The sequence below is a fragment of the Nicotiana tabacum genome, chromosome 2 (assembly GCF_000715075.1).
Source record: "Nicotiana tabacum cultivar K326 chromosome 2, ASM71507v2, whole genome shotgun sequence".
In the NCBI taxonomy this organism is placed as follows: Eukaryota; Viridiplantae; Streptophyta; class Magnoliopsida; order Solanales; family Solanaceae; genus Nicotiana; species Nicotiana tabacum.
In genome coordinates this window covers 120426048-120449516 of record NC_134081.1, presented here as the reverse complement: position 1 = coordinate 120449516, position 23469 = coordinate 120426048, and the positions used below count along the sequence as shown (strand labels likewise).

Here is a 23469-nt window from a genome sequence, read left to right as displayed (position 1 = left end):
AATGGTTAATTCGTAGTACACTTCAAACATTATTAGAATTAGACTAAATTTTATTAAAATTAATAAGGCACAGTTGAGATAGTATAACATGAAGAAGTACTTAAACTATTAAATTATCATTGTTCCAACTGAGGCTATAATAATTTGAAGAGAATTGACAACTTGTAGGATCTTAGTTTTGCTGGCTAGTAAATATTTCCCTAAGCTACAAAGTTAAACTACTAAAATCATTGTTTTCTACGATCTTCTCCTAAGTTTCTGGTTCCAAAAAAAAAAAAAAAAAAAGGGCAGACCAGTGTACTAAGTTCCCGCTATGCGCGTGATCCGGGGAAGGACCGGACTACAAGGATCTATTGTATGTAGCCTTACCCTGTATTTTTGCAAGAGGTTGTTTTCACGACTTGAATTCGTGACCTCCTGGTCACATGGCATCAATTTTATCAGTTAAGCCAAGACTCTCCTTCTAAAATGATCGATAAATAATGAAAATCAAAGTCATTCACTAGGATTAGATTTTAGAAGAGCAAGAGCTTCTAACTTGGTTCTTTGGGTAGATGGTTTTGAAATTTTCAACACAATCTAATTAAATTTCTTGGATCTTAATTTCCCTAATTAATCATCCTCCTTTGTTGGAGAATATCTGTTCCATAGAAGACTAATTCAAATGAACCACTAAATTTCTACCATATTGGTAGAAATTTGATGGTCTCAGTTCATCTTGATCATACTATAAAAGAGCTTCAACCTTCACTTACCATTTCAAACGCCAAAAAAGAAAAATACACAATAACGCAATAAAATACAATACAAAAGAAAAAGACAAGAAAAAAAATGGAATTAAAATTTACATCGTTTGCATTTTTATTGTTATTTTTTGCACGAATTGGAGACGCTCAACCAACAGCTTCGCCCGGAGTCTTTGATGTTACCAAATATGGCGCAACAACTAATGGAGATATCAGTAAGGTAAATCATGCATTTTTACCATATAATTGATTTATTTTTTTACTTGAGACAAATTCAAGATTTAAAGTCAATCTGTTAAGAATGAATGTGATCTAATATATATTTATGCTTTGAAATATTTTTGCATATGTATAGCATTTCGAGCTGAAAGTAGTGAGTTCGGTTGAATCCGGAAAAAGAAATCAGAAATAGTCCGATTTACAACTGATAATTAAAAAATAGTCACCGTTTCGAAAGTAATCGAAATTTAGCTACTTTTTCACGTAGAACAAAAACACTCTTAAAAATTCGAAAAAATTTCAACATCGAATTTTTTACGTACGAGATTCCAGCATAATGTGGTGGAGTTCCAACATAATGTGCTGGAAATTTAAACGCAGGAGCTCCATAATAAACTTTCCGTGTTTCAATTAAAATAGTAGCTATTTTTCAATGACTTTACAAACGCTGGCTATTTTTCGATTACCAGTCCGAAAACTGGCTAGCCCGTGCTATTTTCACGTTGAATCCTTTCTAGATTTGCCTATAACAGAAATTATAATTTATAGGCTGTGTTAGATGCTTTTAAAGAGGCATGTGCAGCAACAAGCCCAAGTACAATAGTGATACCAAAAGGTACATATCAAATGAATCAAGTAAAACTACAAGGGCCATGCAAAGCACCAGTTGAGCTACAAGTTCAAGCCATTTTGAAAGCTCCTTCAGATCCTAAACAACTCAGTGCAGATATTGAATGGTTAACTGTTAATTATATTGATCGTTTCACACTTTCTGGTGGTGGTGTTTTTGATGGCCAAGGTAAACAAGCTTGGGGTCAAAATAATTGCAAGGATTCCAAAAGTTGCAGCAATCTTCCCAATGTAAGTTATGACATGTATATTCCACTATATCTTGTGTTGATCAATGTTTTTAATGCGGATTTAACTTATATACACCGGCGGTATATAGGCCGCAACTTTTTAACTGCCACAGTTTTCTACTCCTGCTAATAGTTTAGCACATTCATTGTTGTTACTATGGGTCCTGAAGCACAAGGAGATTTTACTCGATGGTGTCAACAGGGGCGAGGGATCTGTGGACTTTTATTGCTCTCTATGGAGCTTTTGGCCTGATAGGTTTCATGTTACGTCAATTTGAGCTTGCTCGATCTGTTCAATTGAGACCTTATAATGCAATCGCATTCTCTGGTCCAATGTTGTTTTTCTTTTTGTATTTCCGATTTATTCACTAGGTCAATCTGGTTGGTTCTTTGCACCTAACAGCCTCGTTTGTTCCCATTTTTTATTTTTTTTTGTAGCGAAGTGATGTTGTACAGAACATATATCATAATATAACATAAAGAAAAGGTCCAAAGAAAACTTGGTTGTTTTAGGGAATTGTTATTATAGGGGATGACTGTTATAGAGAGGTCTCACTGTATTAGATATTTGTACACTATCAGTGCAATTTAACTTGTTATACAAAATTACTTGCCTTTGTTTTCAAGTTACTCATTCCATCTATCATAAGTAATTCTGATTATCTTTTAAATGATCCGATACAAAAACTTTGCAAAGTTAGTATATCAAAGTCACTCTTTTAAGTTGACTAGTAACACATTATCAAAAAAGAACTTAAGCTATATACAGTCAGTCCTCTCTATATAACAGCATCCCTATATAACAACACTTCACTATAAAAGTCAAGCTTTTTCGGAACCAATTTTTATGTTATGTTATAATATATGTTCTCTATAACATCACTTCGCTATAACATCCAAAAATATTCGGAACAAACGAGGTTGTTATAGAGAGGTTTGACTGTACATTCGTAGTTTAACATGTGCTAGTAAGTACATTACCGTTTTTATCAATAAATGTTTTACTATAGAATTTCTCCTATAATTACCTTGTAAGTGATATAATATATGTAATTATTTTTTGTACTGCATACAACTTAAGCTTTTCCAAATTTTGTGCTCATTATCTTTACTCTGGTACAGAATTTGAGCTTCAACTTCCTTACAAATTCCACAATCCAAGACATAACTTCACAAGACAGCAAACTATTCCATATCAACGTGAATGGTTGCAAGAACTTGACATTCATCAGAGTAAACATCACAGCTCCACAAGAAAGCATCAACACAGATGGCATTCACGTCGCGCGATCGAGCAACGTGAACATCACAGATTGTGTAATCGGTACAGGAGATGACTGTATTTCTGTAGGAGATGAATTGGAACAGCTTCATATCACTAGAGTTACTTGTGGTCCTGGCCATGGTATTAGTGTTGGAAGCCTTGGGAAAACTCCAGGTGAAAAGCCAGTGGTTGGAGTTTATGTAAAAAATTGCACATTTATTAATACTGATAATGGTGTTAGAGTAAAGACATGGCCAGCTTCACATCAAGGTGTTGTCACAGATTTGCACTATGAAGATATCATTGTGCAAAATGTTAGCAACCCTATTGTCATTGATCAAGTCTATTGCCCTTACAATCAATGCAACAAAGATGTAAGAACAAAACTTTATGCATTTACTTGTACTTATCTTTTAAGTGACTATCTAATATATTATACTATAAAATTTCTGCCAGCTAACCAGCCTTTGCCAGAAAATTATACCATGTATACAACAATAACAACCCAGTAAAATCGTACAAGTGGGGTCTGGGAAGAGTAGTGTGTACGCAGATCTTACTTCTACCCGAGGAAGTAGAAGGTTATTTCCGATAGACTCTCGGCGCGCAGAAAATTATACTATGTATATAAGTTAAATATTGCGAATAGGGTCGTGAGTTAATCACCTTCGTTTGTAACATATGGCGAATGGTGGTTAGTTGAACATCATTCGCGAAACTATATTGAGTATATAAGTTAAACATAGCAATGTACGATCAGCTAAACACCCTTCGCCGGAAAATTACACTGTACATATAGGTTAAATATACTATGTTTATACATATAAATTGAATCTTGAATACCTGTAACGAAATTTCTGACTTTGCTACTACTATCAGTGTATAAGAGTTAAATTCCTTGAGAATAAGTTCTAGATTTGATTTTGTTATATTATGGTTCATATATTTATTTTGTGAATTTTGCAGTTGCCATCAAAAGTAAAGATAAGCAAAGTGAGCATAAAAAACATAAGGGGAACATCAAGAACACAAGATGCAGTGCTTTTACTGTGCAGTAAAGGTGCACCATGTGATGGAGTGGAGGTTGGAGATATAGACATTACCTATAATGGAAAAGAAGGACCAGCCAAATCTAGTTGTGAAAATGTGAAGCCAAAGTTAGTAGGGAAACAGAATCCACCAATTTGTGCTGGAGCTCAGTCTTCTTGAGCTTTTTTTAATTAGTTCCCAATTTTTGTGCAAATTTTAGCAATTTTATTTAATATAGTTTTGATTAAGAAGATATGAATCCACCAGTTTGCACTGGTGTTGCTCAGTCTAATTATTGAGCTTAATAGCTTATAATATTTATTTTTTTTAATTCTAGAGTTTTTAGTTTTTGGATATCCTAATTGAAATAGTATGTGTGCACGTATATGAGATGTGCATTGTATTCAAAGTGTAGAAATTACACATGAACAATGGAGTAATAGGAAATCCTCTTGGCGAGAGATTTTTGAACATGAGATTTTCATTGGTACAGTTAAACCCTCTCCTTGTTTGTTCCGAAAAAGAATAAAGTCTCTCAAGAAGAGTAAGTTTTAATCAACTTACCTCGTTTTCGTTTTATTAATATTCACAATCATTCAATCCTCCTCCATCATTCCAATATTGATTAAAATGTTCAACATCACCAACAAGTCGATATCTACAATTAGATATCCTAATTACATCAAAGTATGACCTAAGATATTGATCAATATCCATACATGGCTCATAAGTTGGCTACAAGCCTCCAACAACTCAAATCGCCAAATAGATTTACAAGCTAGACAATTCAACTTCATTCTTATATTTTAATACCCATTCGAAATCATTATTGATACTACATCGATTGTCCAATGCCACCAAGTTACTATTCATCGTCTTTCATAATCAACACTCGCAAAATCTTGGGTTGATATAAATGTTTTAAAAGTATATATTGTGGGTTATGTTTTACTTGTCTTTCATTTAAAATGACAAGGATCATGAATTGATAAAATTTCTTATCATTTTATATCAAATATTGATGCATTATTTTTAAAAAGTTTGTCCCAAGAACTTAAGTTAGAGAAAGTCTATGACACTTATTGAGTATCGCCGTGGTGTACTCAGCCCTTAGGGCCCTCCTCCAGGGTCTCGCTTACTTTACATATTTCAGGATGACATATGATACGTGGCATGCGGTCAGGGCTAGGATGACTCTCTTTCCGAGGTATTATGAAGCACCATTTTTATTTCGTGGTAGCTATCGTGTTATTTCTTATTTTATTTTGTTAGAATTACTCCAAGTGTTGGTTCTATTCTTTGGTATAGAGGCTCCATAGATAGTTGTGGGATTGTAAAAATAGGATTGTAGACGTCATGCATAAAGGAATAATCATTTAATTTGATTATATCATTTTTATAAAAGGTTTCATGTATGATTTTGGAAATGAAAAATATGTTATGACTTGATTTGAAAATGTACAAGATTCTCAATTGGCTTCCGCAATTATACTTGGTCTTGACATATGGGTTGGTTCACTCGGGTCGGGTAGTGTGCCGGGTGCCGGTTACGTGGATTTGAGTCGTGACAAAGTTGGTATCACAACACTAGGTTCTAAGTCGAGTCCTAGGAAGTCTTTGGAGTCGTGTCAAGTAGAGTCCCTCTTATCGGTGTGTTGCCGACCACACTTATATCAGGGAGGCTACAATGACATCTAGGGAGTTTCACTTTTTTCATACTCTATATCGTGCGTTTGTGCCTGAGGTGAGAGTACGAATTCTCGATCGTATTGATTACCTGATGAGGAAGATATGGAAGTGATGAGAATAAAGCTCAAGGTTCAAGTTATAATACAAGATGTTTAGGCTAATAGCCAGGAAGTGTCAGATTGATGGAAGGATAAGTTGAGAATAGATTGGGACTGATACAGTCAACACATATGACTTTGGTGAATAAGGATTAACAGTCGAATACTGAGAAATCATGGAAGAAAATAAGGTGATGATGTCAGCTAGTATTGTCAGGATGGTGTCCTGACTTATAAAGAATTTTACTAAAGGATGCGAATAAGGGCACCTATGTTAGACCCTAAATTTCAATTCAAGATTGTTGATCAAGATGTTGGAGCGACTGTTTACTATGGTAATCACCATGTCACGCCCCGACCTGGGAGTGAGAGTGGCACCCGGTGCCTCAACTAACCTGGTGTACCAAATTGCGACTAAGGGAATCTGAACATATAATGCCATAATTTGTCCATGAGGCCACCTTGCAAGATAATTTGCGAAGCAAAATATAAAACTGAATGGAAACTAGCGTTGACTAAACATCAATATAAAGTTGGGTCGACAAGGCCGTCATAACTACTACAACTGACAAACCACCAAAATATACATACCAGGCCTACAAGTCCAACATAGTGCACTAACTGACAGGATATCTCTACAAGCCTCTACTGATGGATATATGGTGATCGGAACAGGGTCCCGACCTACCCATAACATATATACATACATACATACAGAAGATGTACACGAAACAACCTCTCTACCCCAGGGTAGGGGTAAGGTCTGCGTACACACTACCCTCCACAGACTCCACCAGTGGGATTATACTAGGTTGTTGTTGTAATAAGTACTATTAATTACACAATTAAGAATAGAAAAAATAGATAAACTAGGTTATACATTTTTCTTATAAATCAATGCAAAACTAAAAAAAAATAGATATGCAACACTATTGTCATGCCTAGTGTTGAATTGAATTTCCTTTATTAGCATTAGTATTGATTTGAACTTTATTTAACTTAACTACTTTTATGGGCTATAAAATTTATTGGACCATTCAAGAATGTTAAGTCCAAATTTTAAATAATACTTTTAAAGATAAAATTGTGAACAAGTTTAAGAAATACTTATAAATTATATTACAATAAATATTTATATGCATAAAATATTTTTTTAAATTGTATAAATGTAATATCGGGTTGGTTTGGTTTTAGGTTTGATTTTTTTTGTTAAAAACAAACCAAACCAAATCACAATGGGTTTTGTTTCTCGGTTTGACTCGAATTATCGGGTTGGTGCGCTTTATAGGTTTTCTTTGTACACCCCTAGTAATAGACACCCAAAAAGAAATGGTTTTTTTTTCACTTTTAGCCCATGCCAGAAATTATTTACATTTCGTAGCCGAAAAAGTGTATAAAATTTATATATAACATACATAATGTACATATATACAAAAAACAAATATATATTTTTTTCGACTATTATTTTAAGAGCAGTTATACGGTGTTATTTTCCCAATATAATAGGGGTAATACAAACACAACATAGTGTAGTGTACAAGTTTAAAATGGTAAAATTATTTCCGCGATAGGTCACGGGTTCAAGCTGTGAACGCAATCCTTGGAGTGCGTCTTTCCTCGGACCCTACATGGATACGGAATACTATCCAATCTTAAAAACTGATGAAATGCGATCTCATAGGCAATTTCCTATGAGGGTCTGCTCCATTATATTCCCCATTATTTCACTTTCTCGCTATTCGAAATAAGCGGCACGACAACATCCAAAGGTGACCTTTGGATTCTTAAGTAGGGGGCAAGGGGGAGCTCGTAGGAATGCTGACCACTACATAAGCCACTAGTGGCTGAGAGAAAGCGATGTCAGCAGGTTAGAAAATTCTAAGGTTTTTTATATTCGGTGGAAGGCAGGCTAAAACTCTGCCCCAACCAAGTGAAACTAAGGGTCTGAAAAAGTTCACGATATGTAGCTAGCTCAATCAGTGCGCTGGAGTTCCGTTCTTTCAAACTCTCCGCCAGGGAAGTGCTCTTCGGGCTGAGACTCGGTTGCTAGGAAGAATGCGGGCTTAGATCCAATAGAACTAGTGTTCCTTCGTCACCCTCTAGCGTACCGAACTTATGAAAAGCATGATTTAAGATATGCAAACCTACCCTTATGTATAATCTATTCACATTAGTGAAGCGGTTGGATGCATAAGGGAAGTGCAAGTTTGTGAGACCTTAGTCGGGATGCATATGTGAGTCAACCAACGAGCACATTTGATGGATCTGGTCTTGTCGAACAGGTCCGGATTCGAGGTTCGAACACAAAAGCCCACTAGCCGAGCTGAATGCTCTTTGATGAGATATCGTTGACTGTAAATTCCCTTCTTGGGATTCAGAGAGGTCTGCGAACCTGTGCTTCGGCTTTCGCTGGGGGCTTTCGTCAACCATATCCATCACTATCAGGGGTAAAAAATTTCTATTTATTCTTTCTAAAGGCAAGGCTAAGCCATCCGCCCTTCATTGCAGGGTAAAAGGGGAGACGGTTCCCAAGGGGTGGCTAGTTCGAGTAAGAGAGACAGATACAGATAAGGTCCTTTTTTTCTAATCGAGCCTATGAAAGAGTATGACCGAGTGAAACTGAGAAGATCAAATGATCCGATAGAGCTACCATCGAAGAGACTTTAGCCACATCTTAACCCATGGTTGAAGAATGAGGCGATCAAGAAAGTCGCCCCGAGGACTCCGCTTCGATATCATCTAAAGAGTCATAGTGCACTTGGCTGCCCTTTTACTAGATATAATGACAGAAAAAAGTGCCCCCAAGACCACTATTATACAAGCAATGACAAGATTAAATTAAAACAAGGTATTATCTAGGGGTGTACAAAAAAAACCGATAAACCGCACCAAACCGATAATTCTAGTCAAACCGGAAAAAACCCCCCGATGTGCTTTGGTATTGGAAAATAAAACCCGACCATAATTGGTTTGGTTTGGTTTTAACTAAAAAAAAGTCAAACCGAAACCAATCAACCCGATAGTATATTTATATTATTTTTAAAAATATTTTATACATATTAATATTTATTGTAATATAATTTATAAATATTTCTTAAACTTTTTCATAGTTTTATCTTTTAACGTATTATTTGAAGTTTAGACTTAACATTCTTGAATGGTAAATAAATTTTATAGCACATAAATGTAGTAACTCAAACAAAGTTCAAATCAATACTAATGCTAACAAAATAAATTTAATTCAATACGAGAAATGACGATAGTGTTGGATAATTATTTTAGTTTTACATTGGTTTATAATGAAAATGCATAACTTAGTTTATATTTTTCTTTAGTGCTTAGTTATATAATTAATATTAGTACTTATTAGCTATACTTATTTTAGCATGACCTATATAGTATTTTTAGACTACATTAATTTTTATTATGACTTATTAATTAGCAATATTTATTTTATGTAATTTTATTATTTTATCTTTGTTATTGAATATTTTAGTATAATGCTATGACTTATCTCATATTATTGTGTTAGTTTTTTGGAAAACACATTATATAGTTGTATTTACTAGGACTTAAAAATATTTGGAGCACAAGTTACATATTTTATGCTATGAAACTTTACCGAAAACCCCCCCCCCCCCCCCCCCCAAAAAAAAAAATCCGAGATTGAAAGACCTGACTTTGTTGGTTTGGTTTGGTTTATAAATTTAAAAACCCGACATCATTGATTTTGTTTGATAATTGAAAAATTCGAACCAACCCGACCTATGTACACCCGTAGTGCTATCCTTTGATAAGAATGAGGTACAAACTAGAAATTGGAAGGTCACAAATGATAGTAATGGTTAATTCGTAGTACACTTCAAACATTATTAGAATTAGACTAAATTTTATTAAAATTAATAAGGCACAGTTGAGATAGTATAACATGAAGAAGTACTTAAACTATTAAATTATCATTGTTCCAACTGAGGCTATAATAATTTGAAGAGAATTGACAACTTGTAGGATCTTAGTTTTGCTGGCTAGTAAATATTTCCCTAAGCTACAAAGTTAAACTACTAAAATCATTGTTTTCTACGATCTTCTCCTAAGTTTCTGGTTCCAAAAAAAAAAAAAAAAAAAGGGGCAGACCAGTGTACTAAGTTCCCGCTATGCGCGTGATCCGGGGAAGGACCGGACTACAAGGATCTATTGTATGTAGCCTTACCCTGTATTTTTGCAAGAGGTTGTTTTCACGACTTGAATTCGTGACCTCCTGGTCACATGGCATCAATTTTATCAGTTAAGCCAAGACTCTCCTTCTAAAATGATCGATAAATAATGAAAATCAAAGTCATTCACTAGGATTAGATTTTAGAAGAGCAAGAGCTTCTAACTTGGTTCTTTGGGTAGATGGTTTTGAAATTTTCAACACAATCTAATTAAATTTCTTGGATCTTAATTTCCCTAATTAATCATCCTCCTTTGTTGGAGAATATCTGTTCCATAGAAGACTAATTCAAATGAACCACTAAATTTCTACCATATTGGTAGAAATTTGATGGTCTCAGTTCATCTTGATCATACTATAAAAGAGCTTCAACCTTCACTTACCATTTCAAACGCCAAAAAAGAAAAATACACAATAACGCAATAAAATACAATACAAAAGAAAAAGACAAGAAAAAAAATGGAATTAAAATTTACATCGTTTGCATTTTTATTGTTATTTTTTGCACGAATTGGAGACGCTCAACCAACAGCTTCGCCCGGAGTCTTTGATGTTACCAAATATGGCGCAACAACTAATGGAGATATCAGTAAGGTAAATCATGCATTTTTACCATATAATTGATTTATTTTTTTACTTGAGACAAATTCAAGATTTAAAGTCAATCTGTTAAGAATGAATGTGATCTAATATATATTTATGCTTTGAAATATTTTTGCATATGTATAGCATTTCGAGCTGAAAGTAGTGAGTTCGGTTGAATCCGGAAAAAGAAATCAGAAATAGTCCGATTTACAACTGATAATTAAAAAATAGTCACCGTTTCGAAAGTAATCGAAATTTAGCTACTTTTTCACGTAGAACAAAAACACTCTTAAAAATTCGAAAAAATTTCAACATCGAATTTTTTACGTACGAGATTCCAGCATAATGTGGTGGAGTTCCAACATAATGTGCTGGAAATTTAAACGCAGGAGCTCCATAATAAACTTTCCGTGTTTCAATTAAAATAGTAGCTATTTTTCAATGACTTTACAAACGCTGGCTATTTTTCGATTACCAGTCCGAAAACTGGCTAGCCCGTGCTATTTTCACGTTGAATCCTTTCTAGATTTGCCTATAACAGAAATTATAATTTATAGGCTGTGTTAGATGCTTTTAAAGAGGCATGTGCAGCAACAAGCCCAAGTACAATAGTGATACCAAAAGGTACATATCAAATGAATCAAGTAAAACTACAAGGGCCATGCAAAGCACCAGTTGAGCTACAAGTTCAAGCCATTTTGAAAGCTCCTTCAGATCCTAAACAACTCAGTGCAGATATTGAATGGTTAACTGTTAATTATATTGATCGTTTCACACTTTCTGGTGGTGGTGTTTTTGATGGCCAAGGTAAACAAGCTTGGGGTCAAAATAATTGCAAGGATTCCAAAAGTTGCAGCAATCTTCCCAATGTAAGTTATGACATGTATATTCCACTATATCTTGTGTTGATCAATGTTTTTAATGCGGATTTAACTTATATACACCGGCGGTATATAGGCCGCAACTTTTTAACTGCCACAGTTTTCTACTCCTGCTAATAGTTTAGCACATTCATTGTTGTTACTATGGGTCCTGAAGCACAAGGAGATTTTACTCGATGGTGTCAACAGGGGCGAGGGATCTGTGGACTTTTATTGCTCTCTATGGAGCTTTTGGCCTGATAGGTTTCATGTTACGTCAATTTGAGCTTGCTCGATCTGTTCAATTGAGACCTTATAATGCAATCGCATTCTCTGGTCCAATGTTGTTTTTCTTTTTGTATTTCCGATTTATTCACTAGGTCAATCTGGTTGGTTCTTTGCACCTAACAGCCTCGTTTGTTCCCATTTTTTATTTTTTTTTGTAGCGAAGTGATGTTGTACAGAACATATATCATAATATAACATAAAGAAAAGGTCCAAAGAAAACTTGGTTGTTTTAGGGAATTGTTATTATAGGGGATGACTGTTATAGAGAGGTCTCACTGTATTAGATATTTGTACACTATCAGTGCAATTTAACTTGTTATACAAAATTACTTGCCTTTGTTTTCAAGTTACTCATTCCATCTATCATAAGTAATTCTGATTATCTTTTAAATGATCCGATACAAAAACTTTGCAAAGTTAGTATATCAAAGTCACTCTTTTAAGTTGACTAGTAACACATTATCAAAAAAGAACTTAAGCTATATACAGTCAGTCCTCTCTATATAACAGCATCCCTATATAACAACACTTCACTATAAAAGTCAAGCTTTTTCGGAACCAATTTTTATGTTATGTTATAATATATGTTCTCTATAACATCACTTCGCTATAACATCCAAAAATATTCGGAACAAACGAGGTTGTTATAGAGAGGTTTGACTGTACATTCGTAGTTTAACATGTGCTAGTAAGTACATTACCGTTTTTATCAATAAATGTTTTACTATAGAATTTCTCCTATAATTACCTTGTAAGTGATATAATATATGTAATTATTTTTTGTACTGCATACAACTTAAGCTTTTCCAAATTTTGTGCTCATTATCTTTACTCTGGTACAGAATTTGAGCTTCAACTTCCTTACAAATTCCACAATCCAAGACATAACTTCACAAGACAGCAAACTATTCCATATCAACGTGAATGGTTGCAAGAACTTGACATTCATCAGAGTAAACATCACAGCTCCACAAGAAAGCATCAACACAGATGGCATTCACGTCGCGCGATCGAGCAACGTGAACATCACAGATTGTGTAATCGGTACAGGAGATGACTGTATTTCTGTAGGAGATGAATTGGAACAGCTTCATATCACTAGAGTTACTTGTGGTCCTGGCCATGGTATTAGTGTTGGAAGCCTTGGGAAAACTCCAGGTGAAAAGCCAGTGGTTGGAGTTTATGTAAAAAATTGCACATTTATTAATACTGATAATGGTGTTAGAGTAAAGACATGGCCAGCTTCACATCAAGGTGTTGTCACAGATTTGCACTATGAAGATATCATTGTGCAAAATGTTAGCAACCCTATTGTCATTGATCAAGTCTATTGCCCTTACAATCAATGCAACAAAGATGTAAGAACAAAACTTTATGCATTTACTTGTACTTATCTTTTAAGTGACTATCTAATATATTATACTATAAAATTTCTGCCAGCTAACCAGCCTTTGCCAGAAAATTATACCATGTATACAACAATAACAACCCAGTAAAATCGTACAAGTGGGGTCTGGGAAGAGTAGTGTGTACGCAGATCTTACTTCTACCCGAGGAAGTAGAAGGTTATTTCCGATAGACTCTCGGCGCGCAGAAAATTATACTATGTATATAAGTTAAATATTGCGAATAGGGTCGTGAGTTAATCACCTTCGTTTGTAACATATGGCGAATGGTGGTTAGTTGAACATCATTCGCGAAACTATATTGAGTATATAAGTTAAACATAGCAATGTACGATCAGCTAAACACCCTTCGCCGGAAAATTACACTGTACATATAGGTTAAATATACTATGTTTATACATATAAATTGAATCTTGAATACCTGTAACGAAATTTCTGACTTTGCTACTACTATCAGTGTATAAGAGTTAAATTCCTTGAGAATAAGTTCTAGATTTGATTTTGTTATATTATGGTTCATATATTTATTTTGTGAATTTTGCAGTTGCCATCAAAAGTAAAGATAAGCAAAGTGAGCATAAAAAACATAAGGGGAACATCAAGAACACAAGATGCAGTGCTTTTACTGTGCAGTAAAGGTGCACCATGTGATGGAGTGGAGGTTGGAGATATAGACATTACCTATAATGGAAAAGAAGGACCAGCCAAATCTAGTTGTGAAAATGTGAAGCCAAAGTTAGTAGGGAAACAGAATCCACCAATTTGTGCTGGAGCTCAGTCTTCTTGAGCTTTTTTTAATTAGTTCCCAATTTTTGTGCAAATTTTAGCAATTTTATTTAATATAGTTTTGATTAAGAAGATATGAATCCACCAGTTTGCACTGGTGTTGCTCAGTCTAATTATTGAGCTTAATAGCTTATAATATTTATTTTTTTTAATTCTAGAGTTTTTAGTTTTTGGATATCCTAATTGAAATAGTATGTGTGCACGTATATGAGATGTGCATTGTATTCAAAGTGTAGAAATTACACATGAATAATGGAGTAATAGGAAATCCTCTTGGCGAGAGATTTTTGAACGTGAGAACATATATTATAACGTAGCACAATATATGTTTGTGCTGGAGCTCACGCTTATTTGTTTCGAATATTTTTGGATGTTATAACGAAGTGCTGTTATAGAGAACATATATTATAACATAGCATAAAAATTAGTTCCGAAAAAGCTTGGCTTTTATAGCGAAGTTTGTTATATAGGGATGTTGTTATAGAGAGGTGTGACTGTATATATGATATTTAAATTACGACCTGCATTTGCATTTTTATTATTAGTGTACGTAGCAGTGATTATTTGTGTTGTTTTTGCAAACAAAAAAAAAAGTTGCCTTTTTATCTTTCAAACTATTTTTTCCTTTTAATGTTTACAACATAACATCAAACCGAGTGTGATCCTACAAGTGGAGGTCCCAAGAGGATAAAGTATATGTAGATCTTACCCATACTTTGTGTGAGGTAGAGAGTTTGTTTCCAATAGACTGTAGGCTCAAAAAAAAAATCAAAACAGGTTGGGAAAATACGCTATGATTAAAATACTGACGATTCTTGTTTGAATGGTTGTTACCTATTGTATTGTATCGTATTGTTCCTTTAAATACAATATTTATTTTGATTGTTCAAAATTTTATTGTATCGTATTATTAAATCCGTCGTTATGTAACGATGAAAAGTGTCACTTTATGTAACGAACGATTTGGTGTGGTTGCATCGTTACCTTGTTCTTTTCTCTCATCTTATCCTTCTCTATTATTAAATAATTATATTTTATCTTTTATCCTACCTTTTATATAATAATTCAACCTTGTACCCTACTTTTTCTTTGTAATATTGCAAGTTTATTTTTCATATTGTTTGTTCATTATATCATGGACAAGAGTGGGTTGCTCTAGTGGTAAGCACCCTCTACTTCTAACCAAGAGGTTGTGAGTTCGAATCACCCCAAGAGCAAGGTGGGAAGTTCTTGGAGGGAGTGAGCCGAGGGTCTATCGGAAACAACCACTCTACCCTAGGGTAAGGATATGGTATGCGTACACACTACCCTCCACAGACCCCACTAGTGGGATTATACTAGGTTGTTGTTGTAATAAGTACTATTAATTACACAATTAAGCATAGAAAAAATAGATATCCAACACTATTGTCATTCCTAGTGTTGAATTGAATTTCCTTTATTAGCATTAGTATTGATTTTAACTTTATTTGACTTACTATTTTTATGGGCTATAAAATTTATTGGACCATTCAAGAATGTTAAGTCCAAATTTTAAATAATACTTTTAAAGATAAAACTATGAACAAGTTTAAGAAATACTTATAAATTATATTACAATAAATATTTATATGCATAAAATATTTTTTTAAATTGTATAAATGTAATATCGAGTTGGTTTGGTTTTAGGTTTGATTTTTTTTGTTAAAAACAAACCAAACCAAATCACAATGGATTTTTTTTTCTCGATTTGACTCGAACTATCGGGTTGGTGCGCTTTATAGGTTTTCTTTGTACACCCTTAGTAATAGACACCCAAAAAGAAATGGTTTTTTTTTCACTCTTAGCCCACGCCAGAAACTATTTACATTTCGTAGCCGAAAAAATATATAAAATTTGTATATAACATACATAATGTACATATATACAAAAAATAAATATACATTTTTTCCGACTATTATTTTGAGAGCAGTTATACAGTGTTATTTTCCCAATATAATAGGGGTAATACAAACACAACATAGTGTAGTGTACAAGTTTAAAATGGTAAAATTATTTCCGTGTGACCGATAGGTCACGGGTTCAAGCTGTGAACACAATCCTTGGAGTGCGTCTTTCCTCGGACCCTACAAGGATACGGAATACTATCCAATCTTAAAAACCGATGAAATGCGATCTCATAGGCAATTTTCTATGAGGGTCAGCTCTATTATATTCCCTATTATTTTACTTTCTCGCTATTCGAAATAAGCGGCACGACAACATCCAAAGGTGACCTTTGGATTCTTAAGTAGGGGGGTAAGGGGGAGCACGTAGGAATGCTGACCACTACATAAGCCACTAGTGGCTGAGAGAAAGCGATGTCAGCAGGTTAGAAAACTCTAAGGTTTTTTATATTCGGTGGAAGGCAGGCTGAAACTCTACCCCAACCAAGTGAAACTAAGGGTCTGAAAGAGTTCACGATCTGTAGCTAGCTCAATCAGTGCGCTGGAGTTCCGTTCTTTCAAACTCTCCGCCAGGGAAGTGCTCTTCGGGCTAAGACTCGGTTGCTAGGAAGAATGCGGGCTTAGATCCAATAGAACTAGTGTTCCTTCGTCACCCTCTAGCGTACCGAACTTATGAAAAGCATGATTTAAGATATGCAAACCTACCCTTATGTATAACCTATTCACATTAGTGAAGCGGTTGGATGCATAAGGGAAGTGCAAGTTTGTGAGACCTTAGTCGGGATGCATATGTGAGTCAACCTACGAGCACATTTGATGGATGTGGTCTTGTCGAACAGGTCCGGATTCGAGGTTCGAACACAAAATCCCACTAGCCGAGCTGAATGCTCTTTGAGTGAGATATCGGTGACCGTAAATTCCCTTCTTGGGATTCAGAGAGGTCTGCGAACCTGTGCTTCGGCTTTCGCTGGGGGGCTTTCGTCATCCATATCCATCACTATCAGGGGTAAAAAATTTCTATTTCTTCTTTCTAAAGGCAAGGCTAAGCCATCCGCCCTTCATTGCAGGGTAAAAGGGGAGACGGTTCCCAAGGGGTGGCTAGTTCGAGTAAGAGAGACAGATACAGATAAGGTCCTTTTTTCTAATCGAGCCTATGAAAGAGTATGCCCGAGTGGAACTGAGAAGGTCAAATGACCCGACAGAGCTACCATCGGAGAGACTTTAGCTACATCTTAACCCATGGTTGAAGAATGAGGCGATCAAGAAAGTCGCCCCGAGGACTCCGCTTCGATATCATCTAAAGAGTCACGGTGCACTTGGCTGCCCTTTTACTAGATATAATGACAGGGAAAAAAAAGGTGCCCCCAAGACCACTATTATACAAGCAATGACAAGATTAAATTAAAACAAGGTGTTATCTAGGGGTGTACAAAGAAAACCGATAAATCGCACCAAACCGATAATCCGAGTCATACCGGAAAAAAAAATCCGTTGTGGTTTGGTACTGAAAAATAAAACCCGACCATAATTGGTTTGGTTTGGTTTTAACTAAAAAAAGTCAAACCGAAACCAAATCAACCCGATAGTACATTTATATAATTTTTAAAAATATTTTATACATATAAATATTTATTGTAATGTAATTTATAAATATTTCTTAAACTTTTTCACAGTTTTATCTTTTAACGTATTATTTCAAGTTTAGACTTAACATTCTTGAATGGTAAATAAATTTTATAGCACATAAATCAAGAATGGTAAATAAATTTTATAGCACATAAATGTAGTAACTCAAACAAAGTTCAAATCAATACTAATGCTAACAAAACAAATTCAATTCAATACGAGGAATGACGATAGTGTTGGATAATTATTTTAGTTTTACATTGGTTTATAATGAAAATGCATAACTTAGTTTATATTTTTCTTTAGTGCTTAGTTATGTAACTAATATTAGTACTTATTAGCTATACTTATTTTAGCATGACCTATATAGTATTTTTAGATTACGTTAATTTTCATTATGACTTATTAATTAGCAATATTTGTTTTATGTAATTTTATTATTTTATCTTTGTTATTGAATATTTTAGTATAATGCTATGACTTATCTCATATTATTGTGTTAGTTTCTTGGAAAACACATTATATAGTTGTATTTACTAGGATTTAAGAAATATTTGGAGCACAAGTTACATATTTTATGCTATGAAACTTTACCGAAACCCCCCCCCCCCCTCCGAAAAATTCGAGAAAAACCGAGATTGAAAAACCTGGCTTTGTTGGTTTGGTTTGGTTTATAAATTTAAAAACCCGACACCATTGATTTGGTTTGATAATTGAAAAATCCGAACCAACCCGACCTATGTAAACCCCTAGTGCTATCCTTTGATAAGAATGAGGTACAAACTAGGAATTGAAAGGTCACAAATGATAGTAATGGTTAACTCGTAGTACACTTCAAACATTATTAGAATTAGACTAAATTTTATTAAAACTAATAAGGCACAGTTGAGAAAGTATAACATGAAGAAGTACTTAAACTATTAAATTATCCTTGTTCCACTGAGGCTATAATAATTTGAAGAGAATTGACAACTTGTAGGATCTTAGTTTTGCTGGCTAGTAATTATTTCCCTAAGCTACAAAGTTAAACTACTAAAATCTTTGTTTTCTGCAATCTTCTCCTAAGTTTCTGGTTCCAAAAAAAAAAAAAAAAAGGACAGACCGGTGTACTAAGCTACTGCTATGCGCGTGATCCTGGGAAGGACTGGACCACAAGAATCTATTGTATATAGCCTTACCCTGCATTTCTGCAAGAGGCTGTTTCCACGGCTTGAATCCGTGACCTCCTGGTCACATGACAACAATTTTATTAGTTACGACAAGACTCTCCTTCCAAAATGATCGATAAATAATGAAAATTAAAGTCATTCACTAGGATTAGATTTTAGAAGAGCAAGAGCTTCTAACTTGGCTCTTTGGGTAGATGGTTTTGAAATTTTCAACACAATCTAATTAAATTTCTTGGATCTTAATTTCCCTAATTAATCATCCTCCTTTGTTGGAGAATATCTGTTCCATAGAAGACTAATTCAAATGAACCACTAAATTTCTACCATATTGGTAGAAATTTGATGGTCTCAGTTCATCTTGATCATACTATAAAAGAGCTTCAACCTTCACTTACCATTTCAAACGCCAAAAAAGAAAAATACACAATAACGCAATAAAATACAATACAAAAGAAAAAGACAAGAAAAAAAATGGAATTAAAATTTACATCGTTTGCATTTTTATTGTTATTTTTTGCACGAATTGGAGACGCTCAACCAACAGCTTCGCCCGGAGTCTTTGATGTTACCAAATATGGCGCAACAACTAATGGAGATATCAGTAAGGTAAATCATGCATTTTTACCATATAATTGATTTATTTTTTTACTTGAGACAAATTCAAGATTTAAAGTCAATCTGTTAAGAATGAATGTGATCTAATATATATTTATGCTTTGAAATATTTTTGCATATGTATAGCATTTCGAGCTGAAAGTAGTGAGTTCGGTTGAATCCGGAAAAAGAAATCAGAAATAGTCCGATTTACAACTGATAATTAAAAAATAGTCACCGTTTCGAAAGTAATCGAAATTTAGCTACTTTTTCACGTAGAACAAAAACACTCTTAAAAATTCGAAAAAATTTCAACATCGAATTTTTTACGTACGAGATTCCAGCATAATGTGGTGGAGTTCCAACATAATATGCTGGAAATTTAAACGCAGGAGCTCCATAATAAACTTTCCGTGTTTCAATTAAAATAGTAGCTATTTTTCAATGACTTTACAAACGCTGGCTATTTTTCAGCCCGTGCTATTTTCACGTTGAATCCTTTCTAGATTTGCCTATAACAGAAATTATAATTTATAGGCTGTGTTAGATGCTTTTAAAGAGGCATGTGCAGCAACAAGCCCAAGTACAATAGTGATACCAAAAGGTACATATCAAATGAATCAAGTAAAACTACAAGGGCCATGCAAAGCACCAGTTGAGCTACAAGTTCAAGCCATTTTGAAAGCTCCTTCAGATCCTAAACAACTCAGTGCAGATATTGAATGGTTAACTGTTAATTATATTGATCGTTTCACACTTTCTGGTGGTGGTGTTTTTGATGGCCAAGGTAAACAAGCTTGGGGTCAAAATAATTGCAAGGATTCCAAAAGTTGCAGCAATCTTCCCAATGTAAGTTATGACATGTATATTCCACTATATCTTGTGTTGATCAATGTTTTTAATGCGGATTTAACTTATATACACCGGCGGTATATAGGCCGCAACTTTTTAACTGCCACAGTTTTCTACTCCTGCTAATAGTTTAGCACATTCATTGTTGTTACTATGGGTCCTGAAGCACAAGAAGATTTTACTCGATGGTGTCAACAGGGGCGAGGGATCTGTGGACTTTTATTGCTCTCTATGGAGCTTTTGGCCTGATAGGTTTCATGTTACGTCAATTTGAGCTTGCTCGATCTGTTCAATTGAGACCTTATAATGCAATCGCATTCTCTGGTCCAATGTTGTTTTTCTTTTTGTATTTTCGATTTATTCACTAGGTCAATCTGGTTGGTTCTTTGCACCTAACAGCCTCGTTTGTTCCCATTTTTTATTTTTTTTTGTAGCGAAGTGATGTTGTACAGAACATATATCATAATATAACATAAAGAAAAGGTCCAAAGAAAACTTGGTTGTTTTAGGGAATTGTTATTATAGGGGATGACTGTTATAGAGAGGTCTCACTGTATTAGATATTTGTACACTATCAGTGCAATTTAACTTGTTATACAAAATTACTTGCCTTTGTTTTCAAGTTACTCATTCCATCTATCATTAGTAATTCTGATTATCTTTTAAATGATCCGATACAAAAACTTTGCAAAGTTAGTATATCAAAGTCACTCTTTTAAGTTGACTAGTAACACATTATCAAAAAAGAACTTAAGCTATATACAGTCAGTCCTCTCTATATAACAGCATCCCTATATAACAACACTTCACTATAAAAGTCAAGCTTTTTCGGAACCAATTTTTATGTTATGTTATAATATATGTTCTCTATAACATCACTTCGCTATAACATCCAAAAATATTCGGAACAAACGAGGTTGTTATAGAGAGGTTTGACTGTACATTCGTAGTTTAACATGTGCTAGTAAGTACATTACCGTTTTTATCAATAAATGTTTTACTATAGAATTTCTCCTATAATTACCTTGTAAGTGATATAATATATGTAATTATTTTTTGTACTGCATACAACTTAAGCTTTTCCAAATTTTGTGCTCATTATCTTTACTCTGGTACAGAATTTGAGCTTCAACTTCCTTACAAATTCCACAATCCAAGACATAACTTCACAAGACAGCAAACTATTCCATATCAACGTGAATGGTTGCAAGAACTTGACATTCATCAGAGTAAACATCACAGCTCCACAAGAAAGCATCAACACAGATGGCATTCACGTCGCGCGATCGAGCAACGTGAACATCACAGATTGTGTAATCGGTACAGGAGATGACTGTATTTCTGTAGGAGATGAATTGGAACAGCTTCATATCACTAGAGTTACTTGTGGTCCTGGCCATGGTATTAGTGTTGGAAGCCTTGGGAAAACTCCAGGTGAAAAGCCAGTGGTTGGAGTTTATGTAAAAAATTGCACATTTATTAATACTGATAATGGTGTTAGAGTAAAGACATGGCCAGCTTCACATCAAGGTGTTGTCACAGATTTGCACTATGAAGATATCATTGTGCAAAATGTTAGCAACCCTATTGTCATTGATCAAGTCTATTGCCCTTACAATCAATGCAACAAAGATGTAAGAACAAAACTTTATGCATTTACTTCTACTTTATGCAGTTACTTGTACTTATCTTTTTAAGTGACTGATCTGATATATTATACTATAAAATTTATGTCAGGTAACTGACCCTTTGCCAGAAAATTATACCATGTATACAACAACCCAGTAAAATCCTACAAGTGGGGTCTGGGGAGGGTAGTGTGTACGCAGACCTTACCTCTACCCCGAGGGAGTAGAGAGACCGTTTCCGATAGCCCCTCAGCGCGCAGAAAATTATACTATGTATATAAGTTAAATATTGCGAATAGGGTCGTGAGTTAATCACCTTCGTTTGTAACATATGGCGAAGGGTGATTAGTTGAACATCATTCGCGAAACTATATTGAGTATATAAGTTAAACATAGCGAAGTACGGTCAGCTAAACACCCTTCGCCGGAAAATTACACTGTACATATAGGTTAAATATACTACGCCTATACATATATATTAAATCTTGAATACCTATAACGAAATTTCTAACTTTGCTACTACTATCAGCGTATAAGAGTTAAACTCCTTGAGAATAAGTTCTAGATTTGATTTTGTTATATTATGGCTCATATATTTATTTTGTGAATTTTGCAGTTGCCATCAAAAGTAAAGATAAGCAAAGTGAGCATAAAAAACATAAGGGGAACATCAAGAACACAAGATGCAGTGCTTTTACTGTGCAGTAAAGGTGCACCATGTGATGGAGTGGAGGTTGGAGATATAGACATTACCTATAATGGAAAAGAAGGACCAGCCAAATCTAGTTGTGAAAATGTGAAGCCAAAGTTAGTAGGGAAACAGAATCCACCAATTTGTGCTGGAGCTCAGTCTTCTTGAGCTTTTTTTAATTAGTTCCCAATTTTTGTGCAATTTTTAGCAAATTGTTTTTATATAGTTTTGATTAAGAATTAGATATTAATCCACCAGTTTGCACTGGTGTTGCTCAGTCTAATTATTGAGCTTAATAGCTTATAATATTTATTTATTTTAATTCTAGAGTTTTTAGTTGTTGGATATCCTAATTGAAATAGTATGTGTGCACGTATATAAGATGTGCATTGTATTCAAAGTGTAGAAATTACACATGAATAATGGAGTAATAGGAAATCCTCTTGGCGAGAGATTTTTGAACGTGAGAACATATATTATAACGTAGCACAATATATGTTTGTGCTGGAGCTCACGCTTATTTGTTTCGAATATTTTTGGATGTTATAACGAAGTGCTGTTATAGAGAACATATATTATAACATAGCATAAAAATTAGTTCCGAAAAAGCTTGGCTTTTATAGCGAAGTTTGTTATATAGGGATGTTGGCGAGAGATTTTTGAACATGAGATTTTTATTGGTACAGTTAAACCCTCTCTATAACAGGCTTGTTTGTTCCGAAAAAAAGTAAAGTCTCTCAAGAAGAGTAAGTTTTAATCAACTTACCTCGTTTTCGCTTTATTAACATTCACAAGTATTCAATCCTCCTCCATCATTCCAATGTTGATTAAAATGTTCAACATCACTAACAAGTCGATATCTACAATTAGATATCCTAATTACATCAAAGTATGACCTAAGATATTGATCAATATCCATACATGACTCATAAGTTGGCTAC

The 23469-nt window shown here is 34.3% G+C and overlaps 3 protein-coding genes across 3 annotated transcripts; all 3 read left to right on the top strand.

Annotated features, from left to right (window-relative positions):
- Nucleotides 1–752: 752 nt before the first annotated feature.
- LOC142173290 (polygalacturonase-like) lies at nt 753–4474 on the top strand. The gene is made up of 4 exons (XM_075238528.1): nt 753–966; nt 1515–1826; nt 2948–3463; nt 4056–4474. Exons 1-4 carry the CDS (start codon nt 832–834, stop codon nt 4296–4298), a joined length of 1206 nt encoding a protein of 401 aa, XP_075094629.1. The 5' UTR covers nt 753–831; the 3' UTR covers nt 4299–4474.
- A 6024-nt stretch (nt 4475–10498) lies between these two features.
- Nucleotides 10499–14343, top strand: LOC107762747 (polygalacturonase-like). The gene is made up of 4 exons (XM_075238525.1): nt 10499–10712; nt 11261–11572; nt 12694–13209; nt 13802–14343. The coding sequence occupies exons 1-4, from the start codon at nt 10578–10580 to the stop codon at nt 14042–14044; spliced, it is 1206 nt and encodes a 401-aa protein (XP_075094626.1). The 5' UTR covers nt 10499–10577; the 3' UTR covers nt 14045–14343.
- A 4812-nt stretch (nt 14344–19155) lies between these two features.
- LOC107768349 (polygalacturonase-like) lies at nt 19156–22855 on the top strand. Its single transcript, XM_075238524.1, has 4 exons — nt 19156–19369; nt 19895–20206; nt 21328–21843; nt 22454–22855. The coding sequence occupies exons 1-4, from the start codon at nt 19235–19237 to the stop codon at nt 22694–22696; spliced, it is 1206 nt and encodes a 401-aa protein (XP_075094625.1). The 5' UTR covers nt 19156–19234; the 3' UTR covers nt 22697–22855.
- Nucleotides 22856–23469: the final 614 nt, after the last annotated feature.